Source organism: Aquarana catesbeiana, linkage group LG01, assembly GCF_042186555.1.
Source record: "Aquarana catesbeiana isolate 2022-GZ linkage group LG01, ASM4218655v1, whole genome shotgun sequence".
Classification (NCBI taxonomy): Eukaryota; Metazoa; Chordata; class Amphibia; order Anura; family Ranidae; genus Aquarana; species Aquarana catesbeiana.
Genome location: NC_133324.1, coordinates 444,130,536 through 444,144,303, shown reverse-complemented (window position 1 = coordinate 444,144,303; position 13,768 = coordinate 444,130,536). Strand labels below are relative to the sequence as shown.

Below are 13,768 nucleotides of genomic sequence, written 5' to 3'. Positions count from 1 at the left end.
ACAGATCATCCAAAAAGGTATATAGTGGCAATATTTTAATGTAAAAAGAAGATTTATTAGCTGTGGGGGATGAACTATTTTCATATTACTGGGTTAGTAACACTTTAAGAAAAAATACCGCCAGAACATCTCACTTCCCAGTATCCATCCAAGCAGTAATATGGCCCTTTCAGTACTTGAAGCTCTCTAGCCAGTTTTAACTCCAGCAGAGTATGTGAATTTACCCACCATTACCCATCAATGTATGTGCATTAATCCTTCTATGATCAACCCCTATAGAATGAGCATTACCCCTTAGTCACCTATCCCCAGATTATGAGTAGTAGACCCCTCAGTGACCTGTCTGCAGTATATGTGCATTTTCTCCTTCGTGATCTACTTCAAGAGCATGTACATTAACCCTCAGTTATGAACGCAGTCTGTGCACGTGAACTCCTCAGTGACCTATTACCAGAGGGTATTAGTCTATTACCATCCTGTCCCTAGCTCATGTGCCCTAACCCTTTACCTGCCAGAGACAGTTTTGCATACATTGGGGAAAAATTAACATTTTAGGCCTAAAGATTAGTTAAAAAACCTGAAGCATTATATTTTTTCTGAAAGCAGAGACCCTGGAGAATAATGTTGGAAGATGCTCTTTTATTTTGTGATATAAAAAAATGTAACAGGCGTGGCACCTTCCAGCGTATGTGGAAGTGAACACCTTCCACTACAAAGCCAACAGTTGGCTAAAAAGATGTAAACAGATTGCTACAAATCTACTACATAGAACCGTGGCAGTACCACCTTCACTTTCCTCACTGCATATATGATAGCCCCTTACCACCAAGTTTTCAGCCCATGAGCGTTATCTCCTCTGCTTTCAATCCCCATCCTATGTATTTATCCCTCAGTGCTTAGTAACCAGCTCATGTTCATTACCAATCAGCATTCAGTACTCAATGTATGTGCTTTAAAGTGGAACTTCACTCAATTAACAATGACTATCTTTAATCCTTATGCTGCTACATTCATAAATAGATAGAAAAATATATTATATTTACTTGTGTTAGACTTTTTTTTTTTTTTTACATTTCATCAGTTACTTTCCAGTTTCCATGCCTAGGCAAATTATGTCATACATCCCGGGAGTCTTCAGGAGGGGAAAAGGATCCCAGGAGTCTTCAGGAGGGGAAAAGGGGCTTTCTAAGATAAGCACACCCTTCTGAATGTATGCCTGAGTTAAGGGCAGATAGATTCGAGGAAGTATAGGCTACATTAATTATCTGCCCTTACTCAAGATGGCCACAGTCAGAAATGCTAGGGTGTTTTTCAAAGTGATTTCTCACCGAAATAAAGCATGGATACATGGATGGAAGGGCAAGCTTGCTTTGAAAGAAAAATACATTAAAGTGGAGGGCCACCCTGAAAAAAAAAATTACACCAAAAATCCTAAAAAAAATTGAAAAAAAAAACATTTGAAAAAAGAAAAATTTTTTTAAACTTACCTAAACCCTTGTTGCTAGGCAGTCTTCCTAATCTGCCTCTTCCTTTTCCGCGGCGTCTTCTGCTCCTCAGTGAGCGGCCCCATTGTCTTCTGAGAACTGTGTGTGTTCCCAGAACACCACGGGGCCATTCACAGAGCACCGCGCCACTCGCGCGTGCGCAGTAGGAAACTGGCAGTGAAGCCGCAAGGCTCCACTGCCTGTTTCCCTTACCTAGGATGGCGGTGCCGGGGCCCGAGAGCCGAGGGACGGGTCGGGCACCCAGAACAGGTAAGTACTTATTTAAAGTCAGCAGCTTCAGTGTAGCCGCTGACTTTTTACATTTTTTTTTTTTTAGGCCGGAATCCCGCTTTAAATAGCATTTTTGGTTTGTGGGACTCAGATGAAGTGTAGTTCCATTTTTAACCTCTTTGCACCTTGTTTTCTAATTTATGTGTATTCATCCCTCTGCCAGCCAGCCTTCAGCACATATGTAATAAACACTTGATGATCAGCACCCTGCTTATTATAATCCTAAAATATGTTCTCTGTACCAGGTGTTTATGAATTGGTCACTTATATGTTTAAGCCTGGTGGACCAGCTGTCTGGGGCCAGGCATTTAAAGCTGCCATCTCTACTCATGTTCACAATGGATATGCAAACCTTGTTGGCATTTTCAACACAGAATATGGATTAATCAACCAAGGTAATTCTATATGAGCATCATAATTATAGAGCAGTGTCCCTTCTGTCAATGATTTTTCCAAATACTGTGTATTTTTATTCTGGTAATTCTTGTGTTTGCACAGTCCATGTCCTGTGGTGGAATGAGAATGCTGACAGCCGAGCTGCAGGACGGCATGTGGCTCATGAGGATGCCAGGGTGGTTGCTGCAGGTAAAAGCTTTAATGTATATATTTTATGCACCATATTATTATTATTATTATTATTATTACTGATTCTTTCACTTGCAGAATCCAGGCACTTGTGAAATATTCTTTTTTTTTTTTTCTCTACTCTCAACCTATAAGGACCAGTGCTCTGTATTTTAAAGTCCACCCAAAACAGACACCTGCTTATATACAGCGTTAAGGGCTTATCTGAATACTGCTTGTAGCTTACCAAAGCCTGCTTATGCCTACTAAAATCCAATTTAAAGCTAAACTCTGATAAAAATTCACCCTTGCATTGGGTTAGCCCTACACTGCAAAGGTAAAGGGCCACTTCAAACACAGCATAAAGCTGCTGGAGAGGTAAACTACTGCCGTTTCCTCTCCGGCAACTGTCCACTGTGTCTGTGGTAGGCTTCCTTTTTTTAAATTTGTTTTTTCACTTTGAAGTGTACAAAATTACACTTCATTTTATGTCACTATACAGCAGCACAATGTGCTGTACTGTGACATGCGATCCTGTGCAGTTTACTGCGATAAATGCAGCAAGTCTGTAACGGTGTGAATGGGACACACAGAAAACAATTGTTTTCTGGGTGTGCTTGCGGCAACCGACGTTTTACAATGCTGTAAAACGCTGGTGACCGTACTATGTATGAATACAGTCTAAATGCTCATTGCTTATTCTGTCCCCCTTTGAAAAAGATACTTGCCTTATTCCTCACTCCAGGAGGCTCTCTCCCAGCTTCATTGGTCTCAGGCTCTACAACACAATCACATACAATGCAGGGCCAGCAAGTCCTCCTTTGTAAATGAGAATGTTCCCTCACAGCCTGTGAGTGCCACAGAGTTAACAAAAGCACCAGATGCAGGACTGGGAAAAAAAGGGGTAGGGAAAGAGATTAAGGCAAGTGTAATTGTTTTTTCTGTTCCCACTAGATAAGGAGCAGGGAGCCCCTCCGGAAGGGTAATTTTTCCTGCCTCCTGGCAAAGCCGGGACCTTGAAATCCTGTAAGAATGCACTCCAGCCCATTACAAACGTGCATTTAAGACATACTGGATATGCCCAGCATGACTTGAGTTAGGCTTTCACTGTGTTTCTAGTATGCCCTGCAGTGTCCCCTCTTCCTCCCTTTCTGGGTGAGCACCCATGGATCTACTTTGGTGTGCTGTGCCAAGACTCACAGTCAGTTTTGACTGAGTTCCCCATGCTTTCCTGGAAATTAATCTATGCTATTGCACAATTTAACTTCGCTTGGGCTAATAAGCGCACTGTTCAACTCTTTTGGATAATGCAATGTAGCACGCTCTTAGTTACCAAGTAAAACAGACACCGTAGCTTTTTATCACATTGGAAGCTCTTCAGTTAGTCCTGAGTAACAATGGGAGCTCCGTTTTTTTTTTATATAGGGATGAACAGGGATAACAAAGAGAGGTGGTGGCTTCACAATCAGACACTTGTATGTCTTCAAAAAGGACCAATCAGATACTTGTATAAATTTAAATAGATATCAGGTAGTGACGTATGCAATCGGTCATGTGCAGAGCAACGTGTACAGTTTCCCGCCAAGACAATGCGTCTCGCATTGTGCCGGGTGCAAACACTGCGAAAATTGCTCTGATCAGGAACGTGTACATATTCCCACCTTTTACCATTGGCACTAACCGTACTCCACAAGGCTCAGAGAGCCATTTTTTGTACAGTTATACTATTGTTCCCATATACACAGGTCTGTTTCCGCTATGCAGTTGCCATGAGGCGGCCAGTCTCTTGGTGAGGCATAAGGGACTATCCCTTAAACGGTGAACTCCCGCATCTACGGGAAGGTTTCCGCAGCCACAGGTCCTTCACCGGTGTCTGTATGTGCGGACACGCTCGCATGAGCCTATTGCAGCAAAACTGACACTGGGAGACATCTGACAGTATACATTAATAAAAATTTCTACAACAGTTCTGATGTGTGTGTAACAGAGCTGGCCTTAGAACCATGTTAGGCCTCTTTCACACTGGTACGACGCGACAGTGGTACAACTGTGGATCCAACTTTGTCCTTCAACTTGAAGTTCGACATGCGTCCGACTTCAATGAACAGGGATCCCTCTTTGATTCCCGACAATACCAGGCACTGTGTCTGGTATGATCTATAAGGGGGACTCCACACAAAATGTAAAAAAAAAAAACACATGGGTTCTCCCTCTAAGAGCATACCAGGCCCTTTGGTCTAGTATGGATTTTAAGGGAAACCCCCACGCTGAAAAAACTGCATGGGGGTTCCCCCCAAAATCCATACCAGACCCTTATCCAAGCCCACAGCCTGGCAGGTCAGGAAAGGGTGGAGAGGACTGAGCGCGCCCCCTCCTGAATCGTACAAGGCCGCATGCCCTCATCATGGGGGAGGTGGGTGCTTTGGGGCGGGGGCCCCCCTCTGGCTCTTCTCCCTCTTCTGGCGACGTCTTCTGCCTCTGCTGGGTCTTCTAACCCTCTGCAGTTCTTCTCCCTCTGTCCGCTGTCCTCTGCTGGGTCTTCACCGCTGTCTTCTCGCTCTTTTGCCGGGTATTCTCACTCATTTTTTGTTCTTCCGATGTTGACGCAACGCTCTCTCCCGCTCTAATGCTAGGTGCGCGGTGTGGGCCCCAGTGCACTAGGCTCTGCTGTTTAGGTGCGGGTGGAAGGCATAGGCGCACCGTCCAGCCCTGCTGCCAGCAGCCTGTAAAAGTCTATTAGAGGCTGACAGCTGTTGCAGCTGGACGGTGCGCCAAGTGGTACTACCGTTTAGGGCAGTAGGCTCAGGGACAATTGCCTGGAACACAAGCAGTCTGTGCTACGCATACTGCCCTAAATGTCGGTACTGCTCGGTGCACCGTCCAGCTGCAGCAGCTGGCCCATAAGTGAAACCCATCAATAAATTATGTATTTATTTATTACAGGTACTTGTATAGCGCCATCAATTTATGCAGCGCTTTACATATATATTGTACATCAGTCCCTTCTCCAAGGAGCTTACAATCTAAGGTCCCTAACTCGCATTCATACATACTAGGGACAATTTAGACAGGATCCAATTAACCTACCAGCATGTCTTTGGAGCGTGGGAGGAAACCAGAGTACCCGGAAGAAACCCACACAGGGAGAACATGCATACTCTGTGTAGGTAGTGCCATGGTTCGGATTTGAACCCCAGTGTTGCTAGATGGAAGTTCTAACCACTTAGCCACTGCGCTGCCCATGTATTTAATATAATACAGGTACTCTCCTGTGTTCATGTGCATTGGGTGCATTTTATGTGCTGGTAATGTAAAAGTGCAAAAAACATTCCTGCACCATCTTGTATTAGTGTGTTATGATGCCATTCAAAATGTAACAAATTGTGGTGCATTTGCAGTAAATTGCATTTTTACCACATTATTCTAATACAGAGATCTTAACAGCATCTGACTGATATCTGAAAGATACCATTTTCTAGGGTAAAACAGGTTCATTATATGAATTTCTCCACCAGCAGCATATTCTTTCCTTTCCTTCGCTCCCCCATCACTCTGTTCTGCAGCTGGAGCAGGAAAAATGACCGTGTACTTCCAGGAGTAGGGAAACATGTGGCATGCTGTGATATCTGTCATGCAAAGTGCTTGTGCTTGCTGATTGGCTGGAGCAAAGAGACGGTAAGCAGGAGCACCTTGTGGGGTTAACCTGTTACTTTTCCCTTTTTTCTTACAGTGAGAGAAAGCGTGAGATTCCTCGACTCCCAGAGAAATGCGCTCCTGATTCCAGCACCCTTCTCGCCATTAAAATAACTACAGTTAATTATGATGCACATTTAAATTGAACAGCTTTAATGGATATGTCAATCACTGTGTGCTTTTATTAAACTAATTTGAACCTTAAATCTGTGTGTCTGTTACATATAGTTTCAAAAAAAAAAAATTCTGTAATTGAACCTTTGTATATAATAAATTTGAAAATTTTTAATGTGTTTTGCTATTTTCTTGGGTTTGTGAAACAAATTGTGAATTCTGTATAAAACTATACTCCATTTTGTAATGCCTTGCTTATGTATTGCACACTGCACTCATTGTGCACATGGCACCAATAACACTGGTCTACAAGGAGAAAGCCTCGGAAATGAAAGTAGCTAAATTTTACCAGACCAGGGTCACAAATAAAAAAAATTAAGTCCTGAGTATTAATTGGCTCCAGTTTCCAAGATACAGCTTCAGGTCAAAATTGCATCAAAATAATTTAAAATTACGAGGGGGATGTGCGATTTATGCTCCATAACTTTTCTGCAAAATGTGATTTAGCAGTGAGAATGGTGTCACACCAACCAATATAAATATATCTTTATTAATACCAATAACATAACTTTCCATTCATTTAATGGTTTTTCAACATTTTCATGCTCTCTCCACACCATTGGGATTGCGAAAGGCTTGGACTCTTTCTTCTTGTTTCGCCAATGACGCAGATAAGTTGCACATGTAATGCAACAATAATGAGGGGCCCAACTCTTGTCCTGATTACATATTTTGCATCCAAAATGTAGCTGGTATGCCTTTTTTTTTACTGCGGCCGCCATACTGCACTTTTGAGATGCAAACGTAACCTCGCCTCAACTGTAGCAGAAGTTATCTGCGTTGTTTACACAGTTTAGAAGCATCTTGGCTTCTCAGCGAAAATATCACGCAACCGTTCCTTGGAAATATTAGGCAATGACACTTTAACAAGCCACTGTATGATGCGTAGATCTGATCAAGACAAATGTACCTTGCAATAAAAGAACAATACATTACAATCTTTAGTCTCAAAGTGAAGATAAATGTATACACTTCCATGTGGTACATTTTTCATTGTTCTATCGCACTTTGTAGAAGTATCGAGGCATCATGATCATCAGACACCTCCATCCCTTGTAGGCAAATATACGCCCCTGTGTATACATTTTTATTGTGAAATATCTTAAACTTTAGCCAACCAGCACCTTTTAGCATGTTTTCTATTTCATCTATTCAAAATATGTAAGAATTTGCACGTTTTATCTTTTGGGGTCCAAGATTTCTAAAAATTTGTAGACCAGTGTAATGTTTTCATTCCGTATTCATGTGCTTTTGAGCCTGGATAAAAATTAGCCTGCTTTTTTATGCCCCTTTGTTGCCATAAAAGTACAACTATAATATTAATGTGATGCCTACGTAAGCATGTGTATAAAAAAAACTTCAGTTGCGCTGAATAAACAGACTAGTGATTTGGAAAGATGCTGAGTGTATATTTTTTTTACCTAGAGCCTGCATTCACAAGGAAGCATGTGACGTGCATGCGTCACAAGAGGGTGAATGGAAGGCATAACTGGCTGGGAAGAGCAGGGACTGACAACACTGGTGGCTGTGTACATTCTCTTCCATTGCCGGAATGCATAATAAAGTGTAGTGCACTACCCCCGTAGGAGCTGCTAGTTAGTTCATTACAGTACATGCTGGTTTAACCCCCGCTTCTTCCACCCCGCTGTAGTAATCACAGACACAGTTGAACAGTTCAAACAATAACTTTTACTCCTGATTCAGCAGTAGTGTTACTTGAATGTTGCAAACAGATATAAGCTGCCTCTGGTCTAGCTGCACGAGTAATTAGAATCTTCCAGCTATACTTTGAAGCTTTCCTCCCTCCTGTTTACTGCTACTTCCCAACCGTACAGCACTTCCAAATTATACCCAAAGAACTATACTCTGAATAAAGCTCTTTGGGCTGGCTGATTGGATTTCTCCAGGGTATTAATTCTCTAAGGCCCAACTCCTTGCACAGACTTCTTTATTGACCCGCACTCCAACACTCTTTTTAAGGTATTAATTCTCTAAGGCCGAAGATCTGTATCCTATCCAGGACCCGCACTTTAACACCTTTAAGTCTTTTGGGAAGCACTGTTTCTCTAGGTTTCCACTCACTTGTATTCTTGATCAACAATCCATGTTTGCCACGGAGGGTCGATCTCCCAGTCTTCCTCCTGTTAGCAGTAGCAACTTCCTCCTGATGGCTCCTCCATCTCACCTCCCCGCATGGCACGTCCCCCTCCCCAGAGGGGAGAGCGCCCAAGCTGCACCAGCCTCTACATGCTGTCTTCTTCTTTTCTTCCAAAATCTAGAATTCCCAGGAGCATGTGACCTCCAGTATATATGTATGGACCCACCCCTGCCCAAACAAATCAACCATTGGACCAGGGCCATACACACTGCCTGTCCTTCAAGCCCCAACCCGCCTCCTTTCCAGAACATTACTCTGGAAGCAAAGGAGGGTTTTCCAGGGTGATGATGAACAGGTGGTCACACCCCCTTCTAACCTACAACTCCACCCTAACCCAAATCAAACCTCCAGACCTATACAAACAGTAAGGCACTGGTAATTTAACCTGTCTTTTAACCTTATAGCACCCACCTAAAGGTGGTGGGTGCTACAAAAGCATGAGGCTCGCATGCGTCACAAGAAAGGGAAATGAGAGGTGGGATTGAGTGGGGCAGAGCGGAGATGATTGGCTGGGGAGAGCAGGGACTGATAACAGTACAATGGAAGTAACAGTGAGCAGCCACTTTTGACTGCGCAAATCAATCATTGTCGGTCTGAAAGAGGAATGGATAGTACAGTGGAACCTCGGATTGTGAGTAACTCGGTTAACGAGCGTTTCACAATACGAGCACTGTATTTTTAAAAATCGTAACTCTGTTTGCGAGTGTTGTCTAGCAAAATGAGCACGATTCAGGCCAAAGCGTTGTGCAGTACCGTTTTTGGCCTGAGGTGGGGGGGGGGGGGCGCCGGAGCAGAGCCGAACGTCACGTTCGGAAATGCACGGAAAGGCCCGAGTACAGCACGGCTGACCTCGGCAAATCTCGGGTAGGAAGTCTTTCCGAGGTTTGCCGAGGTCAGCCGAAGTGTCCTTGGGCCTTTTTGGCCGTTTCCGAGGCTCTTTGGCGCCCCAGGCGCCTCTGGCTGCATGCAGTATTGCATTCCATTGAAGTCAATGCGGAACAAATTAATTTAGTTTACATTGACTTCAATGGGAAAACTCGCTTTGATATGCGAATACTTTGGATTACGAGCATACTCCTGGAACGGATTATGCTCGTAATCCGAGGTTCAACTGTATTGTTTGTTTTTTTTTTTCCTAATAACCCAGTTATGAAATTAAAAAGTGTATAATACAAACGTCTGTCGGTAGTCATAAAAATCCTAAGGTAGATTATTATTTTTGGCTGGACTTCCACTTTATAGCGTAACTAAACTGGGGATGGCTGAGCAGCAATTGCCAAATTATGCAAGTATGCACAACATACTTGCACATTATAACACAATTGCGCCCGGTGCTGGATACAGTCATCCATAGAAATGTGCGTGGCTGTAGTTTTGTATACACTGCTTGCATATAACCTCTTAAAAGCTCATGCAAAAATTCAATGTTTTCATTTAAGATGGGGGAAATGCACCAGAATTTATATTGCATGGGCTCAGGTGCCCATGTGCAAAAGGTCTTATGTAAAGTAACCATTCTGTCTTTACAACTTTAGTTCAGTCAGCTTAATTTGTAAACCATCTGTTTTGCCTTAAAGCAGTAATAAACTCAAAAGCAAACATTTATTATATTGCAGCTTACCAATTCTTTGATGTAATGGTTGTTCTCATTTTTCTTTTTTAGGCTTTTTTCCTTCTATATTTAGCTGGTGGTTCATCCACAAAATCTGTTCTTTCTCAAAAGAGCCAGCAAAATGTATCCGTTACAGAGATGAGACAAACCATTTAACACTGACAGCGGTGCTTACAATTATGAGTTTTATTTATTTATCTAAAAACTTTATCCCAAAAGAAAAAAAACTGCTGTAACTGCTTATGAAGTAATAGCTGAAGTTTGGCTTTAATTTGTCAGTGTATCTAAATCTGTTAGTACATCTAACACTCCCCTCCCCCCAAGCTGACAATGCAGCTGTCCAAAGGTGCTCCCTGTGCGCAGTCACCCAGAGTGGGATCTATTACAGGAGGTGTCTTACTGACCAGATCACCAGGTGAAAACAATAAATCAACACATCTGTGACTGAAGTGTCTTGAAAGAAGTTACTGTTTTTGGCCCCCGGACCCCTGCTGTGAGCTGCATGCGGCTTAGATGTGAACCCAGCCTCAGGCTTGTCAAAATTTAGGTTGGATCCGTTTGATCGTACTATACAGGTGCATCTCATAAAATTAGAATATCATCAAAAAGTTCATTTATTTCCGTAATTAAATCCAAAAAGTGAAACTCGTATATTTTATATAGATGCGTTACACACAGGGTGATATATTTCAAGCATTTCTTTATTTTAATTTTGATGATTATGGCTTACAGCTAGTGAAAACCCAAAATGCAGTACCTCAGAAAATTAGAATATTACATGAGACCGATTTAAAAAAAAATAAAAAAGGATTTTTGATGCAGAAATGTTGGCTTACTGAAAAGTATATGCACTAAAAACTTGGTCGGGGCTCCTTTTGCATGAATTACTGCATCGATTTGAGGAGCCATGTCATCTGCTGGTGTTGATCCACTGTGTTTTATCAAGTCCAAAGTCAGCACAGCCCTCTACCACGAAATTCTAGAGCACTTCATGCTTCCCTCTGCTGACCAGCTTTATGGAGATGCTGATTTCATTTTCCAGCAGGACTTGGCACCCGCCCACACTGCCTAAAGTACCAATACCTGGTTTATTGATCATGGCATCACTGTGCTTGATTGGCCAGCAAACTCACCTGACCTAAACCCCATAGAGAATCTGCGGGATATTGTCAGGAAGAAGAGGAAACACCGGACTCAACAATGCAGACGAGCTGAAGGCCGCTGTCAAAGCAACCTGGGCTTCCATAACACCTCGGCAGTGCCACAGGCTGATAGCCTCCATGCCACACCACATTGATGCAGTAATTCATGTAAAAAGGAGCCCGGACCAAGTATTGAGTGCATACTATACTGTACATGGACATACTTTTCAGTAAGCCAACATTTCTGTATTAAAAAACCCTTTTCTTGTTGGTCTTATGTAATCTAGTTATCTGAGATACTGAATTTGGGGTTTTTACGAGCTCTAAGCCAGTGTTTCTCAACTCCAGTCCTCAAAGCGCCCCAACAGGACATGTTTTCAGGCTCACCATTATTTTGCACAGGTGATTTGATCAGTTTCACTGCCTTAGTAATTACCACAGCTGTTTCATCTGAGGGAAATCCTGAAAACATGACCTGTTGAGGCGCCTTGAGGACTGGAGTTGAGAAACATTGCTCTAAGCCATAATCATCAAAATGAACAGAAAGAAATGCTTGAAATATATCACTCTCTGTGTAAGGCAGCTATATAAAATATATGAGTTTCACATTTTGAATTGAATTGCTGAAATAAATGAACTTTTTGATGATATTCTAATTTTATGAGATGCACCTGTAGTGTACAGGTGTTAGTGTACAAGTGAACATAGTGTAGTGAACTGTGCTGTGGTACAATTCATTTTTAGTTGCATCCCAATGCACGATGGACCTGGATCTTACTGAACATGCAATTTTGCAATGTGCACATTTTTGTGTCATTCTGTAAAAAAAAACAAAACATGCAGGTACACTAAAAAGTCTGTTTCATTGGCAGTCTATTAAAAATGAATGGGCTGCCTTGTGGCAAAAATGCACCACAAAGGTGTGTATCTGGCCTCAAAGTGTAAATTGCCTCATTCTTTATCAAACTTCAAAATTACAATGTTCTTGCAGCATGCATAACCAGCCAGTTCTGTGCATGAATATACCTCACCAGGTCACAGTAATACATATAAAAACAAAACGGTAGCTTGGCCATAGCTTTCTGTAACCACAGCCATAGGATTCATCTACAGATATGGCTAGGTTGGATGGTTAAACTGTAATAAATCCAAAGGTAGAGCACAACATCATAGTGCTTAATATTTGATTTACTGATAACAGAAAAGTCAAAAATATTGTACTTAATGCAAATCCCACACTCCAGGAAATATTACTTATCACTGTAAATGCAGTTATCGCTAGTACTTTTGACTGGTTAATAGTGAATTGGTTGCGTATTATGAACCTACTTTAGACATTTAATATTATTATTTATGTATTTATTTATATATATATATATATATATATTGGTCCTAGATATCTCCATGCGGGGTGTGTAATAAATCAGGACGACAAGAGCTAGTTGTATGCAGTCTGTATAATCTTTGTGAGGTTAAAGTATAACTAAAGACAAAACTTTTTTGTTTTCAGTTTTGGATGGAGTGGAGATGGATTAGACCCTCTGTCAGGTTTTTTGTTGCTGTCTGTGTCCCCTGTTAGGGAGAATCACCCTCGGTCTTTGTCCTGGTGACCATTATCACTCAAAGTGAATGAAAATCCCAAATGTTGGGTTGTCACCAGAATACAAGAGTAGAAGGGAAATCTTCCAATAGGGACACTAGTTTCCCTCACTCCAGAAAGATCTCCGCTCACATCCTGTTTTGGCTATGGGGCAGGAAGTCTCCCCTTTGGGACACAGAGGGCAAAAAGGGACATGGGGTTATAATTATAACACTCCCTTACTCTATCCAATTTTTTTTCTTTTTTTTTTAAAGGCGTTTAGTTCTACCTTACCGTCACAGAGTTGGTTGTGTACATTCTCTCGGGCTCAGGGGTCCCATCGATAAGTAATAATGATGTTTTTTAAGAAAATAAACACTTTATTTCAGTTTTCATCCTGAAACATTACATGAGATGTGTGAGTCGTCGTAAATCAGACCAAGAAATGACTGGCATTGATGACACAGATGAGCGAGTTTGGAGTGGAGGAACTTGACTGGCCTGCACAGAGTCCTGACTTCAACCCAATAGAACACCTTTAAGATGAATTAGAGCGCAGACTGCGAGCAGGCTTTCTCATCCAACATCAGTGCCTGGCCTCACAAATGCACTTCTGGAAGAATGGTCAAACATTCCCATAGACACACTCCTAAACCTTGTGGACAGCCTTCCCAGAAGAGTTGAAGCTGTTATAGCTGCAAAGGGTGGGCCAACTCAATAATGAACCCTATGGACTAAGACTGGGATGTCATTAAGTTCATGTGTGTGTAAAGGCAGGCATTCCAATACCTTTGACAATACAGTGTGAGATTATACACACACACACAGTTGTGCTCATAAGTTTACATACCCTGGCAGAATTTATGATTTTTTGGCCATTTTTCAGAGAATATGAATGATAACACAAAAACTTTTCTTTCACTCATGGTTAGTGTTTGGCTGAAGCCATTTATTATCAATCAACTGTGTTTACTCTTTTTAAATCATAATCACAACAGAAACTACCCAAATGACCCTGATCAAAAGTTTACATACCCTGGTGATTTTGGCCTGATAACATGCACACAAGTT

General features: G+C 41.9%; 1 protein-coding gene across 1 annotated transcript in view; it reads left to right on the top strand.

The window, feature by feature from the left end:
* Positions 1 to 6,238, top strand: part of NIPSNAP3A (nipsnap homolog 3A) — a 76,413-nt gene extending 70,175 nt beyond the window's left edge. The window contains exons 4-6 of the mRNA XM_073636279.1: positions 2,021 to 2,170; positions 2,274 to 2,360; positions 6,070 to 6,238. Coding sequence (XP_073492380.1) covers positions 2,021 to 2,170; positions 2,274 to 2,360; positions 6,070 to 6,146 — 314 coding nt within the window. The 3' untranslated portion in view covers positions 6,147 to 6,238. The remainder of the gene's footprint in view (positions 1 to 2,020; positions 2,171 to 2,273; positions 2,361 to 6,069) is intronic.
* Positions 6,239 to 13,768: the final 7,530 nt, after the last annotated feature.